General features: G+C 38.5%; 1 protein-coding gene across 5 annotated transcripts in view; it reads right to left on the bottom strand.

Moving 5' to 3' along the window:
- Positions 1–17,577, bottom strand: part of PRPF39 (pre-mRNA processing factor 39) — a 38,715-nt gene extending 21,138 nt beyond the window's left edge. Inside the window, exons 1-4 of one of the 5 annotated variants that reach the window (XM_047736055.1) lie at positions 17,417–17,577; positions 1,525–1,871; positions 951–1,076; positions 175–293 (exon numbers count right to left, since the gene is read on the bottom strand). In XM_047736055.1, the coding sequence (XP_047592011.1) occupies positions 175–293; positions 951–1,076; positions 1,525–1,842 (563 nt within the window). In that variant the 5' untranslated portion in view covers positions 1,843–1,871; positions 17,417–17,577. Of the gene's footprint in view, positions 1–174; positions 294–421; positions 1,079–1,524; positions 1,872–17,119; positions 17,312–17,416 lie in introns of those variants that run through there. The other 4 variants (XM_047736056.1, XM_047736058.1, XM_047736057.1 and 1 more) reach the window with 4 other exon arrangements.
- Positions 17,578–17,827: the final 250 nt, after the last annotated feature.

Below are 17,827 nucleotides of genomic sequence, written 5' to 3'. Positions count from 1 at the left end.
TTATCTATATTTATAATCATGAGTCAGTTTATTACATGTATCTTTTTTTAAATAGTGAAAATGAAATATATGTTAAACATTCAGTTTAGCATTCATGAGTAGTTCTACTGTCAACATCAAAATATTTGACTTATTTCTATTTTGAAGGCATCTGAATATCAATTTTTAGCATACCCTCTTATTGTACTGTTTGTCTCAGGATCACCAGGGTCCAATGTTTCTTTTAAGAAGTTTATATAATGTATCCATAGATCAACACTAAGAGGTATTGCCTGAAGCCCCCGTCGATATACCTAAGAAGAAAACAACAAACTGTACTTCAAATATTTAATTATTTCTTAACAGAGAGGCAACACTGTGTTATCCGGTGAACCTTAGAAATACTAATTACTGGAATTTTGTTTAAATAATCTACCATTACCATTTGGGTGGAGGTTGGATAGAACATGGCAATGTTCTGATCCCCACGTGCAGAGTCTTGATCTTCAAAGCGCAGCAGTCCCTGCATTCTGACCGGGTTGTGTGGGCAGGCTTTGGGTTACAGACCATAGGGCACAGACCCATTAGAGCATCAATGACAGCGTCTGACCAAAAATGCAATAAGACGTAGCAAATGTGACTAGCAAACCAACTATATTGTTTGGAAAATGAGAAATAAATGTAAGTGAGAGAAAAGCCCTGCCCTACTTGTTAAGCTGCAGTGTAATACAGAGGCTTGCACTGCAAAGCTTGACAAACTGTAGAGGTTTAACGCACCTGCCAACAAAGAGAGAAAATATTAGCTACAAATGCCACAAGAGTGACAAATGCAAATAAAATACCCTATAAAATTGTTTGACCATAAATCGTAGGTACTGCCAGCCAAAAAAAAAAAAAAAAAAAAAAGTTTTTGTTTTATTATTTGGCTTACAGTACCTAATGGAGATAATTTTATTCAGTAATGTACGCACCTCATCTGATTGTTTAATGTTGTCATGCCGCTTTTCAAGGTCTGCATACTTTTTCCAGTAACCATAGCAATATGGATAGTGTATGAAAAATTTGTCAAACGCTTTCCTGGCAGCCATCAAGTGATTCTGATGAAAATAAAACAAGGTGTTTAAAAATCCTGGAAGTTAATGTCACAAAAATATTATTTCTTCCAGTTGTAGTATCTCAAATAAAATAAACTCGCAGATTTAAAAACCACATACACACACAGATCTTTTTCTTATATATTACAGTCTTATCCTTTGAAACAAAAGGAAGTAATTCTGTCAGAGAGCAAGGCAACTTTTTATTTAAGTGATTAAAATATACATTTGCGCATACACACCAATTATTACAAATATTAGACTCTGCTAATGTTGACAAATAGGTACAAATGTTATAAAAGTTATTTTAAAGCTAAAAATGTACATATCTAATGTTATCGACTTAATTTGAAAATCATAAAAGAGGCAAGTTTAATTACAAAACAGTAAACCTCATCTGATATTACTTGATTCATCTGTCCCTTCTAATCCCATTTAAATAGTTACTAACCTCCTGTTCTACATACTGAAGCAAATATACCCAGCCTGTAAAATCCTGAGGATTGCTTTCTACAGTTTTCCAGAATTTTTCATACTCTGGAGGGAAATTTGCTTCTGTTTCTGTCACTGGAAGGTCCACAGCATTTGTTACTTCATTTTCTTCTGCAGCTGCATTCACATTAGGAGATCCATCAGGGGACTGTTCCATTTCCGTCACATTCATAATCTCAGTACTGAAATCAGCAGACTGTTCTACCACTACCTCTGAACTGTTGCCTGTGCTGCCATTACTAGAATTTCTGTACTCATCCATGTGAGAATTTTGCATATTTGTTTATGTTGTCTTCAGTTAATGATCTGTGGAAACACAAATAAAGAGGAACATCTTCCAAATGTTTATTTGGCATCATGAAAACCACCTTTTAAAAGCCAAAGCTATCTATTAAAGAAATATATTAACTTCATTCTTGATCTCTGAACAACGGAAACATTGAATCAAACAATCTGTGTATATTAAAGAATATGTGTATATTAAATTGGGGAAAATGTTGAAATTTTTCTCTAGAAAAATTGCATGAGCCATGTGGCAAGACATTTTCAGTTGCCTATCCAATATCCTCTCTTACCATCTTCCTAGTAAAACCTGTTTCTGGTCTGAGTAACAAAGTATCTAGCCGCATGTGGGAATCATGAGACTGAAAAGGATATCTACTACAGAGCTCTGGGAAAGATTTTGCTTTTCTGACAAAAAGGGACAGTCATAAATAGTGTAGATTCTACCACTTTCTTATCACCTTGAATGTGAACATATCTAAAACAACCTATGTCTTTAAAACAGTCAATAAGGAATTGGCAAGGAAAAGAAAGAAATGCCGGCCCTGACGTTATCAGTTACTAATAACACAATGCCAATTTCACACTATGTGCAAAACCTAATTTTTGTTCATTTGATTAAAAAAAATAGTACCTCATTGTGATTTGCATTGAACTACAAGAAAGCTGAATTTCTATTTTTTTCTTAAATGCCTTCACATCCTTCACTCATATTTTCTATTACATTACTAATTTTTATTCTTATTTGTTTGTACAAGCTCTTTGTAAACTAAGGAAAGAAGATCTTTATAATATACATTATAAAATTTTTTTTAGTTTTTCTTACTAGTTTTTTTTTTAAGAAGATTCTTTTTTTTTTTTTAAGATTTTATTTATTTATTTGACAGAGAGAAATCACAAGTAAGCAGAGAGCCAGGCAGAGAGAGAGGAGGAAGCAGGCTCCCTGCTGAGCAGAAAGCCCTATGTGGGGCTCGAACCCAGGACCTGGGATCATGACCTGAGCCGAAGGCAGTGGCTTAACCCACTGAGCCACCCAGGCGCCCCTTCTTACTAGTTTTTTTGTGTGTATAGAGGGTATCTTGTAAACGTCAAGTAGCTATGAAATACAAATCTTAAAACATGTTCATAACATTATTTCAAAATATAGTATGAAGCAAATTTTATCCCAAAAAAGGAGAAATTTAACATGTTAAATCAGGAGAAAAGAAGTGGGAATGGATGCCTGGGTGGCTTCATTGGTTGAGCATCCAACTCTTGGTTTTGGCTCAGGTCATGATCTCAGGGTCCTGGGATCAAGTCCTGCAAGGAGCTCCAAGCTCATGGAAGTCTGCTTGAGGATCTTCTCTCTCCCTCTCCCCCTCATCCTCCTTCCACTCATGCATATGCATGCACTCTCTCTCTCTCTCTCAAAAAAAAAAAAAAAAAAAAAAAAAAAGTAGTGGGGGAGGAGAAGAGAGAGAAGAGAAAAATAAGGGAATAGGGGTAGTTTGGGTGGAGACAAAAGTTAATGCCTAATGTATGTCTAGTACTATATTACATTCCTGGTAGAGAATATTTAAGTATAACAGAAAGTCCTTACTCTAGGGCTTATTAAATTCATTGGAAAGAGATAAAAAACAGGCAAAACAGAGAATTTTAAATGAAACAAAGTGAAAGTTTATAGAAATCAAGTGAAAATTACAGCCATCTAGAAGGGCTTCATGAAATAAAAAACTGGGTCTTAACTTTGAAAAACTGTAAGTTTTAGAACAATAGAAAGAATAATTATCCAGAATAGAGAAAAGCCCACTTGACAGAAAAATCCATCTTGACAGTCGACAAACAGGTAGAAATTAGAACTGATTTGAAGACGAGAGAAACCAGGTTTTATATTGGGGAAGAGGAAGGGTAAGCAGCAGAATAAGCAGGGTAGAGCCAGAAGAATCTGAAAAGAAATGATAGAAATAAATCTACAGATACATGTGATGAAAAATAATACAAGAAGCAAACCCACTTGATACACAGTAAAACAGAATCCAAAGTACTAGATTATGAGAAAAAATAAGTTCCATTCCCATTAGCTTTTCCATGTTTGAGGCATATGAGGCCCTAAAAAGGCAAAGACGCTTTCAATTTTTTTTTCTCTTCTTCCCCTTCCTTTAAAGAAAAGACACATTTGAAGATTAATTTTCCATATGCAAATTAGTCATTGATTCGTGTCTTTTTATTTCAAAGCCAATGTCAAACCAACAAGAAAATGTTGGTCGCTAGAGTCTTGAGTCATTTACCACCAGCCTATTCTAATATTTAAGTGGAACATAATGGCTTCTTCTGCAATCAGCAAATTTACCACACCCCTGCATCTTCAGAGATTATCAATTACTCCACACCCTGCAATTAAAATGCTGTAAAAGAATTAAGAACATCATCCTTACCCTTAGGGAGATCATTTTTCTGATTACTCCAAAAATCACAGAGCCAAACAAATACACTAAAGTTATTTTTTTATAAATTATTCCAACATATTCTTTATAACATGGTAATTAACTAGTCCCACTTTATTCTTGACAACAACCAATAACTTCCAATTAGCAACATAACACAGTAAAGGGGCAAAAATATCAAAAGGAGACAATTGTGGTTTTAGCATAAAGACAACAAACCAACAGAAAAGAACAAAGAACCCAGAAATAAACTTCCGCATATATAGTTAAATGATTTTCAACAAGGGTACAAAATCATTCAACTAAGAAAAGGCAATCAATTTAATAAAATGTGCTGGGAAAACTGGATATTCACATGCAAAAGAATGAAGTTGGAGCTTTACCTTATACCACATACAAAAATTAACTCAAAATGGATTAAAAGCCTGAATGTAAACCTAAAAATATAAAAATTTTAAAAGAAAACACAGAGGAAATCTTCATGATATTGCACTTGGCCATGATTTCCCAGAAATATCAAAAACAAAGGGAACAAAAGTAAAAATACACAAACGGACTATATCAAAGTTTAAAACTTTTGTGCATCAAAGATCAACAGAATGAGGGACGCCTGGGTGGCTCAGTTGGTTAAGCGGCTGCCTTCAGCTCAGGTCATGATCCCAGCGTCCTGGGATCAAGTCCCACATCGGGCTCCTTGCTCGGCAGGGAGCCTGCTTCTCCCTCTGCCTCTGCCTGCCACTCTGTCTGCCTGTGCTCACTCTCTCTGACAAATAAATAAAATCTTAAAAACAAACAAACAAACAAACAAACAACAACAACAAAAAAACCAGAATGAAAAGACAACAGAATAGGAGGAAATATTTGTAAATCTTATATCCAATTATGGATTACTATCCAGGATATATAAAGAACTACAACTCAGCAACAGCAACAAAAAACTTGATTTAAAAATGAGCAAAGGACATCAACAGTATATCTCCAAAGATGATATACAAATAGCCAACAAGCATATGAACACATGCTCAACACCACTAATCAATAAAATGCAAATCAAAATCACAATGAGGTTATCATATAACAACCCATTATGATAGTTACTACCGAAAAAAAACAAAAAAAAAAACAAAAAAAAACAGAAAATAGCAAGTCTTGGCAAGGATGAGAAACTGGAATCCTTGTAAACTGTTGGTAGGATTCTAAAATGATTCAACTGCTACAGAAAACAGTATGGAGGTTCCTGAAAAAATTAAAAAGAGAACTATATACGACCAAAGAATCCCACCTGGTATATATCCAAATTACTGAAAGCAGGGACTCAAACAGCTGCATGCACACCCACATTCATAGCAGCACTATCCACAATAGCCAAAAGGAGGAAACAACTCAAATGTCCATTGACAGATGAATAAACAAAATGTAGTATATACATTGAAATATTGTTCACCCTTTAGGGTTTTTTTTTTAATAGGGGGAAAAGAAAGAGAGAGAGGGTGTTCAAGAGTGAGCAAGAGGGAAGGGGCAGAGAGAGACTCTTAAAACAGGCTCCATGCCCAGCGGGGAAGCTGAAGCAGGGCTCAAATCTCTCAACCTTGAGCCTATATCAAGAGTCTGATGCTTATCCAACTGAGCCATCCAGGCACACCTATTCAGCCTTTTTAAAATGAAAGAAATCCTGTCATATTCTATATGGATGAACCTTGAGGATATTATCCTAAGTGAAGTAATAAGCCAGTCACAAAAAAAGACAAACACTGCATGATTCTACTTATATGAGGTATCTAGAGTAATCAAATTCATAGAAACAAAGTAGAATGCAGTTACCAGGGAATGGAGTGAGGGAGAAAAGGGAAGTTGTTTAATGCATGAAGTTTCAGATTTGTAAGATGAAAAGTTCTGGTAGTCTATATACAACCATGTGAATATATTTAACACTACTAAACTATACACTTAAAAATAGTTAAGGTAGGGGCGCCTGGGTGGCTCAGTGGGTTAAGCCGCTGCCTTCGGCTCAGGTCATGATCCCAGGTTCTGGGTTCAAGCCCCACTTCGGGCTTTCTGCTCAGCAGGGAGCCTGCTTCCTCCTCTCTCTCTGCCTGCCTCTCTGCCTACTTGTGATTTCTCTCTGTCAAAAAAAAAAAATAGTTAAGGTAAATTTTATGTTATGTGGCTTTTATCACAAAAAAAAAAAAAAAAAAAGTAAGACAACAGTTTAATTATAACTAAATTAGGGGGCACCTGGGCGGCTCAGTGGGTTAAGCCTCTGCCTCAAGCTCAGGTCATGATCTCAGGGTCCTAGAATCAAGCTTCGCATTGGGCTCTCTGCTAAACAGGGAACCTGCTCCACCTCGACCCCCCGCCTCTCTGCCTACTTGTGAAATCTCTGTCAAATAAATAAACAAAATATTTTTTAAAAAAATAACTGAATTAGCAAATATAAAGTACAAAAGACTAGGAATTAGAATTTCCAAATACTGGGGCGCCTGGGTGGCTCAGTGGGTTGAAGCCTCTGCCTTCAGCTCAGGTCATGATCTCAGGGTCCTGGGATCGAGTCCCACATCGGGCTCTCTGCTCAACAGGGAGCCTGCTTCCCTTCCCCTCTCTCTGTCTGCCTCTCTGCCTACTTGTGATCTCTGTCAAATAAATAAATAAAAATTAAAAAAAAAAAAAGAATTTCCAAATACTTTTTTTTTTTTTTTAAGATTTTATTTATACGAGAGAGAGACAGTGATAGCAAAAGAGTACGCAAACAGGGAGCAGAGAGAGAAGGAGGTTCCCCAATGGGCAGGGAGCCTGATAGGGAGCTCCATCCCAGAACCCTGGGATCACGACCTGGGCCGAAGGCAGATGCTTAACCAACTGAGCCATCCAGGTTCCCATCCAAATCCTTCCTTCATCAGAAGATATAGTATGGTAAATATTAAAATGAACAGGGGATAAGGGGAGTGAGTCCTAGTCCTCTCCCTTAAGAGCATGTGATCCTAGTCAGACTTAAACTTTCTTCCTCACTTCTAATTAGGGACCAATAATACTTGCATAGGGCTATTGGGAGCATCAGATGAGATAAAAGCATGTGGAAGTCTATAAATTCACACAAATGAAAGTATCACTGAAAACAACAATCTCCTCAAATAGCATTTTCCAATCCTGATGTTATACTTTAAAATAACTAAGGAAAAGACAAAAGAATTCCACAACACACTTAAATTTTTTTGAAAAAGTTTTTAGAGGAGGAAAAAAGCTGTTGCCTTTCTTCACAAATTAGCAGACAACAGAGTTTATCTGGAGGTCTATCTTATTTCTTGATTTTTAAATTTTAGACATTTGCTCTATTAGATAAGATTAGAATTTAGCTATTATACCAAACATGCCTCTATAACTTCCCTCTCACAAACATGATCTAATTGCAATCAGTTTGGAGTTAAATCAACATTCAGGTTTACATTAGTATGCCTATGTAAACATTTTTTCCCCACGCTATCATGTATACTATAATTACATTTAATTACATTTCCTTGCTTCTACCTCTTTAAATCTTTCATTATTTTCATATGCTTGGTTTTCTTTGATCATTGACCTCAACCTCCTGAAGAGCTCTTAAAAAATTCCTTCAAAAACAACCAACACTCAGGGTACCTGGCTGGCTCAGTTGGTAAAGCATGCAACTCTTGATCTCAGGGTCATGAGTTTGAGCCCCACATGTGGCATAGTTTACTAAAATAAAAACAAACAAACAAAAAAACAACTGACACTCATACTATTAAGTCCATTTTCCCTTTAGGAGACATCCTGTTTGAAACCATATAACCTTCTGCAGCAATCCAGACTGGTTTGTCTTGTCTAAGTTTGTCTGTTCTATTTGACCCAAGGAATTCCTTTAACTCCTTTCCTGGGCTGAATCTCATTTACAACAGCCAAACTATTTTTCATTCTTGATTTATTCCCTCTTTTAGAAAATCATTTCTATAAACTTCTGAAAAAGCACATGAGGAGTAAAAAAAATTAAGACTTTTCAATTCTAAAATTCTCATAATTGAATGATAGACTGTCTAGGTATAAAATTCTAGAAAGAAATTAATTGCTTCTTAAGAGTTTTAAAGAGGGGGCACTTGGCTGGCCCAGTCAGTGGAGCCTGAGACTCTTGGTTTCAGAGTGGTGGTGAGTTTAAGCCCCAAATTAAGCATCCAGATTACTTAAAAAAAAAAAAAAAAGTTTTGGAAAAAATAAAAATAAAAAGTTTTGAAGGCATCTTTTCATTGTTTCCTAATACAGGGTTTTGTTTTGTTTTTTTGGAAGATTTATTCATCATTTGAGAGAGAGTGCACAGGAGTGCAGAAGGGAGGGACAGGAGAGGGAGGGAGGGAGAGAGAATCCCAAGCAGACTCCACCCTGAACATGAGCCCAACACGGGGCTCAATCCCACCCCCCCCCCCCCAAGATCACAACCTCAGTTGAAACCAAGAGTTGGGCCCTTAACCTACTGTGCCACCCAGGTGCCCCTAGGGTAATGCTATTGAGAAAACTCCTCTATATGAGACATGTTTTTTTTTCTCCACGGTAGCTAGCATTTAATCCAGGTGTTCTGAAGTTCCAAAATGATTTGCCTTAAGTCTTTTCTACTCATTCTGCTGGCATTCATTCAGAAGGCCTATTTTAATCTAAATATTTACATCATTCAATTCTTATATTCCATATTTATCATTTATGTAATAATTTTCTCCCCTCAGTTTTATCTTTGTTGAACTCACATTACTCAAGTTGTTGGGACCTCAGGGACTGATCCTCTACTTTTCTTAGCTTTTCCTACATTTTTCCCCGTCCTCCTTGACTCATTCTACTCTGAGATCACTTTTACTAGGTTTTTAATATATGAATCAAAATTTTAATTCCTTTTACTCTGAATAATCCATTTTAGTCTCCTATTCTGTTTCAATGGTGCAACATCTCCTGCTATCTCTCTATAAATCACTTTGAATTTTCTTCTGTTCTCAGACCTATCTCTTCTGTGTGTTTTTTGACTGTTTTGGTCTCTCAAATAGAGATCTTCAAACTGCTGTTCAAGAAGTGTGACGCATCACACATAATCAGAAGCTAGATAAAGCTTGAACCTCAGTGCAGGATGGCATTCTATTGAGGGGGAACTCATTAAATGTCAGTGCTTCACATCATTTCCCTGGTGTTAAGTTTTCCCAAAGAAGAATGCTTCAACTTAAAAAAATATAAAGAGACAATAAGCATTCTAGGCGCAAAGAAGAAAAACAAGGCTAGTTATCTTACCATTCAATAAGTAAACTTTTATTCAATTTCCCATTTTCATCAGTACCCTTCACCCCTGTCTCAACTCCCACCAGCTATGTCAAACCTTCTCTGGTTCTACCCTTTTCAAATAATAAACATCTAGCTTTTTGCTGACTATATTATATGGAAAAGAAAAATGGAGGGTCTTAAAAAAAAAGTAGGGTCTAAACTACTCCAGAATTTCAACTAATCCTAGAAATTTTAGCCCTACTCAGCACTTTCATCATCAGAGGCACTTGGTAACCAAAATTCCTGAGCCTTTCTGGAGTTTTGTGGGAAGATCCTTCTATTTCTTATTAACTTCCCTCTCTGCAGGCAAAGAACTGAATGCAAAAAAATGAAAACCTAAGTTCATCAGTGAAATCTACTCTGTTTCTTCCAAAACATTTAATTCTCATGTTGACACTTCCTCTTCCCTTTGTCTTTTAGGGTTTACATGATGTTATTTTGTTTTCATATTTTTTTTACTGAAATTAGGTTTACAATTATGCTCAACCCTGTTCATTTAGTATTTTTTTTAAAAAGATTTTATTTATTTATTTGACAGAGAGATCACAAGTAGGCAGAGAGGCAGGTGGCGGGGGTGGGGGGGAGCAGGCTCCCAAGAAAATAACTATCTATTGGTTCACTATGCAGTCCAGTCTATACCACTCCAATAAAAATACTAATTTCTCATAATGAAGCTAGCTGCCACAACCAATGGTCAATCTTTATTCTCTTAGATTTCTATTAAGCCTCCATTTCCTTCTTAAAATTCTTTACATCTCCAAGAAGCAAAATCTATCATGATACCAACCTCTGAATCTTCATCTCATTTATGGTCTTGCCTCTTTCCCATTCTCAAAGTATTTGTTTTGTATCTCCTCTACAGCACTCCTATAGTGGCTGAAATCATTACTGGTCCTCCTCCTTCCCTTGGCCATAATGGAGAAAGTATCTCTGCTCCTAGCAAAGGTCACACCCTGAATTCATGATTTGATCATTTCTCCCACCCATCTCAAGAATAGGGGTTCTTAAATTATCTTTACTCTCCCCTTATCAGTTTCTTTCAGTTCTTAAATCCAACAACCTTCAAGTGTAAATGTTTTTCTTCTTCTATATAATAATTCATGATGTATATACGACAACTTAGCTTAAAAACAAATGAAGGATAATCAATCAAAAGCTATGTTAAGGATTTGGATTTTGTTCTAAGGACAAAGCCAATGAGGTTGTACAAGCTTGTTATCTCTACTTCTGTAACCTCCATTTACTCTTCAATTTGGTTTCTTCATCACTCTCTAAAATTTGCCAAGGTCACATCTTCCTGATGTACTATTTACAGCATCCAACAGTAATGATGACTTTCTACTTGTAAGATTCTCTTTTATTTTTCTGACACATCACATTCACCTAGCTTTCCCCCTACCATTCTGAAGAATTAATTTTTTTTTCTTCTCAACAGTCCTGTAAGAATTGGTAGCACCCAACATTTTGTACTCAACTCTCTTCTTTTCTCAATCAACACTCTCCTTGGGCTGAAAATGTTCTTCCCTTTGATATATTTCCTTCGCTTGGCTTACGAGTCACACCATCACCCCTTTCTACCTCACAATCACTCTTCCTTCCAAGTACTAGTCTCCTGAGGCACTCAATCTTTCTTTCAAGTTCATCTATTCCTTCTCTATCTCCATTAACTCCCAATCTCACATAGTTTTAAATACAAATACTAATTACATGCCAACTCCCAAATGCTATCTCCAGCCTTTTTTCCAGACTCCAGATCCATATATTCAACTGCTACTTTTATCACCTACACATACAGAGCCATTTCAAATTACAAAATGTCCCTAAGTGAACTTCTGATCTCTTCTACAAAACCTGCTCTATCTACTGCCTTCCCCATATCTGCTAACAGAAAATCCCTCCTTTCAGTTGCTCAAGCCAAAAATCTTGGGAATCATCCCTGACTTTTCCTTCTTTCACACCCAACCACTTTGTTACGGAAACTTTTATATGTATTCAGAATTCCACATCTTATAATTCTCATTCAAACCACCCACCTCTCATCTAGAATACTATTACAGTCTTCTATAACCTTACATAGGTCTCCTGCTTCGTCCTTTTTGCTGCACCCACCCTACCTCCCTGTCCCCAGTCCATTCTCAGCACAGCAGGTAGTATTCTTTCTAAAACACAAATAAAACCATGCCACTCCACTGCTCTATCTCACAGGGTAAAAGTCAACGTCCTTGAAATGGCTCACTGTCTTCCTCTTACCATTTATCTTTTGACCTCATCTTCTCCTACTCTTAACCCAATTCAGCCCCAGCTGCACTGGCATCTTGTTTTCTCTAAAACAGACCACACTCTCCAGCCTTAGAGCCTTTAAATTGGCTGTTTCCTCTACTAGAGTGATTTTCTCCCAGAAGCCTTCCTTAACTCCTCCTTTATTGATATGTCACCTTCTCGGGGCGTCTGACTTTTAATTTCATCTCAGGTCAAGATCTCGGAGTCCTGAAACTGAGCCTGGTGTGGGGCGCTGTGCTTGGCAGGGAGTCTGCTTGAGATTCTCTCCCTTTCCAAGCCCACGACCACTCCCTTTCTCTCAAATAAATAAATCTAGGGAGAAAGGAAGGAAGGTAGGAAAGAGGGGGAGAAAAGGAGGAAGAGAGGAAGGGAGGTTGGTAGGTAGGTCACTTTCTCAGTAAGACCTACCTGGGTAATCCTATTTAAAATTTTAACTTGCTTCCGGGGCGCCTGGGTGGCTCAGTGGGTTAAGCCGCTGCCTTCAGCTCAGGTCATGATCTCAGGGTCCTGGGATCGAGTCCCGCATCGGGCTCTCTGCTCAGCAGGGAGCCTGCTTCCCTCTCTCTCTCTCTCTCTCTCTGCCTGCCTCTCTACTTGTGATCTCTCTCTGTCAAATAAATAAATAAAATCTTTAAAAAAATTTTTTTTAACTTGCTTCCATTCCCAGCATACATGATCCCTTTTACTGTATTTGATCCCCTTTACTGTCCTTTTTTTCTTTTATCCATAATATTATACTCTAACATAATAATTTACTTATTTAGAATACCCTAACATAAGAATTAACCATCCCCTTCTTTTTATTCACAGAAGTACTGCTGTAGTTTAAGTAATCAGTATCTCCCCACTACAACAGTATTTTTCAAACTGTAGACTGCTTCAGACCAACTTTTTCTCCTATTTTGCAAATGAAAAATAAAATGGAAAAAATTTTATCAGACTGCTTTGCACACAGTAAGGGTATATTCTTTTGTGACATTTGCTGTGACTACACACACGCACGCAGACGCACACACACACACTTCAATTACTGCATATTGAGCTGTGTGGCACACTGAAGACACTTATTTGTGAAAAGAATGAATGAAAGTGTATCATCATATACTGCTATGATTTCAATTACTAGCTATTTGTCATAATCCTGAGACACCATTTATTGAACAAGTATTTTGATATATGCCATTTACTCATTTTTAAGAATAGGAAAAACAAAACTGACTAATTAATTTGTCAAAGGTTATATAGTTAGTTAGTAAGGCAAAGAGACAGGATTCAAACCCATTCTAACACCAAAACTCTCCCCATTCTCTACCAACTTCTGCAGCCAAGAAATTCTCCTTTTGTTGAAATTTGGTTTTGTTTTGTTTTCCAGTTCAGCCCCTTTCCACTTCAAGGCCTTAGTGTACCCAGTTTCTTCCATCTGGAATACTCTCCCACCCCCTACCCCACCCCCACTTAGAACCCTTCAACCTAGCTGAAGCCTACTCATTCTTCTGCATGGAAAGTTTAAACACCACTTCCTAGAAAGTTTTCCCATACACTCCAAATTAGTTAGGTTCCCTCCATGATGCTCCACAGAATTCTTTTTCTCCATAGCACAAATCACATTTGAGGTACTCACTTGATATCATCTTTCCACCTAGACTACAAATTTCTTGTGAGTCAAGACCAGATCTACCAATACACAGGGATACAATATACCAGGAGGCCTAGTACTACACACTCAATTCACTGAAAAATAAATAAACAGTATCTGAGTCCTTAGTCCTCCCAGAATAAAAACTAATATATTACTTTCATAACCAAATGAGAGTACTAGGGCTTTAGGGATGGTCCCTGGGTGGCTGAGATGGTGAAGCATCTGCCTTCAGCTCAGGTCATGATCCCAGGGTCCTGGGATGGCCCGAAATAGGGCTTTCTCCTCAGCAGGGAGCCTGCTTCTCCCTCTCTACTATTCTCCCTGCTTGCGCTCTCTCGCTCTGTCAAATAAATAAATAACATCATTTAAAAAAAAATACTTGGGCTTTAGGCTCCAACAGAACTGAATTAAAGATCTGCCCCAGGGGCGCCTGGGTGGTTTCATCAGTTAAGCATTTGCCTTTGGCTCAGGTGGTGATCCCAGGGTCCTGGGATTGAGCCCTGTGTCAGATTCCCTGCTCAGCGGGAGCCTGCTTCTCCCTCTCCTCCCTGCTTGTGCACTCTCTCACTCTGTCACTATCTCTCTTCCTCTCTCAAATAAATAAATAAAATCTTAAGGAAAAAAAAAAAAAAATCTGGCCCAGTTACTCATTAGGGAACACTGAACAAGATACTTAACCTCTCTAGGCCTCATTCACAAAATAATCACAAATACCTTGCCATAAAGATTAACTATCCTCTTCATTCACAGTGCTATTACTACAATTTCAGTAATTATCATCTCCCCTCTTTTTTTAAGTTTATTTAAGCAATCTCCACACTCAACGTGGGACGCTAACAACCCAGAGATCAAGAGCCACATGCTTTACTGACTCAGTCAGCCAGGCACCCCTATTTTACATCGCCTCTTGAGTAATGTTTTTCAAATTTCAGACTGATTCCAATCAGCTTCTCATTTTTTTAAATGGAAAAATACAGAATTGAAAACAATATATCAGAGTTCATGCACACACTAAGGGCATGCCGAAATACACACAGAATGCAACTACTGTTTATTTGGATGCAATATTACATGCACAACCTACTATGGGTCACAGTCAAAAAACTTGAAAAACACTGCTATACTACTGCTACAGATAAATTAATATTACTGTAATATTAAAATGAGCAGAACAGAGGCCGTGGTTTTATTCACCACTGTGTTCCTAGAACCTAAAACAGTGTCTAGTATGTAACAGCACATTAAATCTCTGTTGAAAAAGTGGAGTGACAAATCTGGTCGCAACTCAGCTTTTCAAATATACTAATCCTACAGTATTCCTCCTCATTGCTTTTTACAGGGCTCAATATATTTTTCATGTCCGAACCCTGGCTTACTCTATTCTCTTAGACTAACTAATTTTCCTTTTCTCAATTCACAAACCAATCAATGCCCTTCTACATTTCACTTTCTTATAAAATCGTATTAGAGGCCCAAGTCCACAAGCATGAAAGGAAACATGATAAATTATAATGTGACTACATATACACTAAAAAATACAGTTTTACATCATACATTCAACTTTTAGTTTAGTTATAGCAAACTTTTTTTTTTAAAGATTTTATTTATTTATTTGTCAGAAAGAGAGAGAGAGCGAGCGAGCACAGGCAGACAGAGTGGCAGGCAGAGGCAGAGGGAGAAGCAGGCTCCCCACAGAACAAGGAGCCCGATGTGGGACTCGATCCCAGGACGCTGGGATCATGACCTGAGCCGAAGGCAGCTGCCCAACCAACTGAGCCACCCAGGCGTCCCTAGTTATAGCAAACTTTAAACATTTCACTAACAATTCAGCATGCCATCTTAAAATTTAAAAGGTCTTCTGGAGGATCATTTAACCCATACTTAATTAAAAATGTGAAGTCTAATTTAATACCTTCTCTCTTAACTCTCTCTAGGCACTCAAAATCATACCACGTATTTTTCTTTTCAAAAACAAAGCAACACAAAAAAATCTAAAGTCATCACTAAAGACCAAAAAATCAGTTTGAGTATTGCAAATCAACTAGCTTTCCAATCTACAAGTTACTCTGTTCCTCATCCTCAGATAAGCCAATTTGAAGACACAAATTGTTAAGAAGAGACTACCATAACCACTTGTTTGGGAAACTATTTTCAGAGGCTAAGTAGAATGTCCACAGACTGACCTTTTTTATTTATATTAAACACTTAATATTTTCCAGAAACTCAATTTTGTATACATATATTTACATAAATGACTGCATCACCTCTGAAGTCTTTGGAGAAAAAAAAATTACCATTCGACAGGAACTACTTTCTTTCTCCTTTGACTATTTTTCACACACATACAAAATCCTATGTTTCATGCAGATTAGTTATTAACATACCACAGAAGGTTCTGTTATTTCTCTTTATGATGTTTAAATAATCTCTACACCCACTGTGGGGCTTGAACACTGATCAGGAGTCACGTGCTCTACTGACTGAGGCAGCCGGCCGCCCCTGTTCTTTTTCTTTAAGACACATGTGTACACACACCTTTTATCATTTGATTTATAAAATTTTGGGGGAGCGCCTGCGTGGCTCAGTCAGTTAAATGTCTGCCATAGGCTCAGGACATGATCCCAGGGTCCTGGGATTGAGCCCTCCATCAGGCTTCCTGCTCAGGGGAACTCTGCTTCTCTCTCTCTCTCTCTCTCTGCTGCTCCCCCTGCTTGTGCTCTGTCAAATAAATACATAAAATCTTAAAAAAAAAAAAAAAGTCTTTAAAAAATAAAATAAAATTCTTCTTACTCAACTATAGGTAAACAAGTAAAAATATTACCAAATACACCGACACTAATTAGCCATCTTTGGTCAATGCCTAATTATTCCAGAGTTCATAATCTACGAATTAAGAGTTTTTTAGCACAACTCCTTTCATTCACTTTATACCTACCAGAAGCTGAACAGTGGAAAGTTCCAACTTTTGCAACTCTAGAATGAGGTTATAAATGGGAGGGGGGGGGAGGGGGTTACCTGACAGTTGTTTTTTTCAATCTACTTAAGCTCCCAGAGAGACCAAAACACTTAAGTTCCAACATGAGCTTCACATTTCCCTGTATAAAATGTGTTTTCTTAAGGTTCAACCTTTCCAGCTGTAAAAGTTTAAAGTATTTCTGAACAGACTAGATCAGTTGCCAAATAACCTCAAGTCCTTAAAAATAAGGCAACATGGACATCGAACCAAAAACAATTCAATCGGCATAAAATAATACAGTATTATAATCATCAATAACAGATAAAGAGCAGTACTACTTAGTGTCGGTCTCTGATTACAAAAGGTAAGCATTACTTTACAACAGGTGTCTTTAGAAGATCCTACTAGGATCTTCAGCGTCTTTTTTTCTGATTCTCTCCTATGCTGCCAAAGCTCTGGCTGATCTTTGAGGTGCTGTGACTCAGGGTCCCAACAGCATGGCTTGCGTAGTCGGAACGCGGAACGCGCCACTACAAGGCGCCTACAAGCTTTTATTAACAGAATTTGAATTCTCTCAATCCTCTGACGGCTACTATTGAGCCCCTTCCACTTCCAGTCGCCCCAGCACACTGGTTTCCAGCCCTTGGGGAAGCTAGGGCTTCAGACTTACCCCAAAACGCTTCCTAAATCAAGGTGGAGGCCCGCATTTCCCCGCCCTTCATAAGGCGCACTCGTCAGAGAAACGTTTGGTCTAAGAAAAGAAACCTCATCCTGCCCCACCCAACAGGTGGGAAGGAGAAAGGAATGGACAGCTGGGAGCCGAGGCCAGGCCAGGCCTCAAACAGGGCGGGAGAGGGAGGCCGCAACCCCAGTGCGGCCTAAAACAAGGCAGGCCCCTTCCTGCCCCACGAAATACCGCCCCCCGCCACTCCGCCCGGCCAATTCCAAAACGCCTGCCCCAGCTGACCTGACGACGGATGCCACTCAATGCCATGAGCCGCAGTCTGGGCCAACCAAGCCGAAGATGGCACTTCCACCGTCTCTGTCCCACAGACACCGCAGCAGCCGCCGCCGCCACCACCAGGGCCGCCTCGTCGAGAACAAGCGCGCATGCGTCGGTGCTCCCGGAGGCGAAGGAGTCACGTGGTAACACCGGGGTTCAGGCCTCGCCCTCCGCGGGATCCTGAAGCGGGGTGGGGCCGGGGCACGCAGCCCCCGCCCCTTCTCCGCCCTCTCGGCTCTGCAGCTTGAAAAGATCGGGCGGCTGTTCCTGATGTTTTTCAGCCCTGTGGGGACTTTCTGAACTAAAAGAGTGTTTTAGGGCCTTTTACATCCTTAATCTTAAACACAGCGCTCCACGCCCTCCAAAGGAAAATAC

The sequence above is a fragment of the Lutra lutra genome, chromosome 7, assembly GCF_902655055.1.
Source record: "Lutra lutra chromosome 7, mLutLut1.2, whole genome shotgun sequence".
Lineage (NCBI taxonomy): Eukaryota > Metazoa > Chordata > Mammalia > Carnivora > Mustelidae > Lutra > Lutra lutra.
Note: the sequence above shows the minus strand (reverse complement) of the source record. Positions and strands in the feature narration are given on the sequence as shown.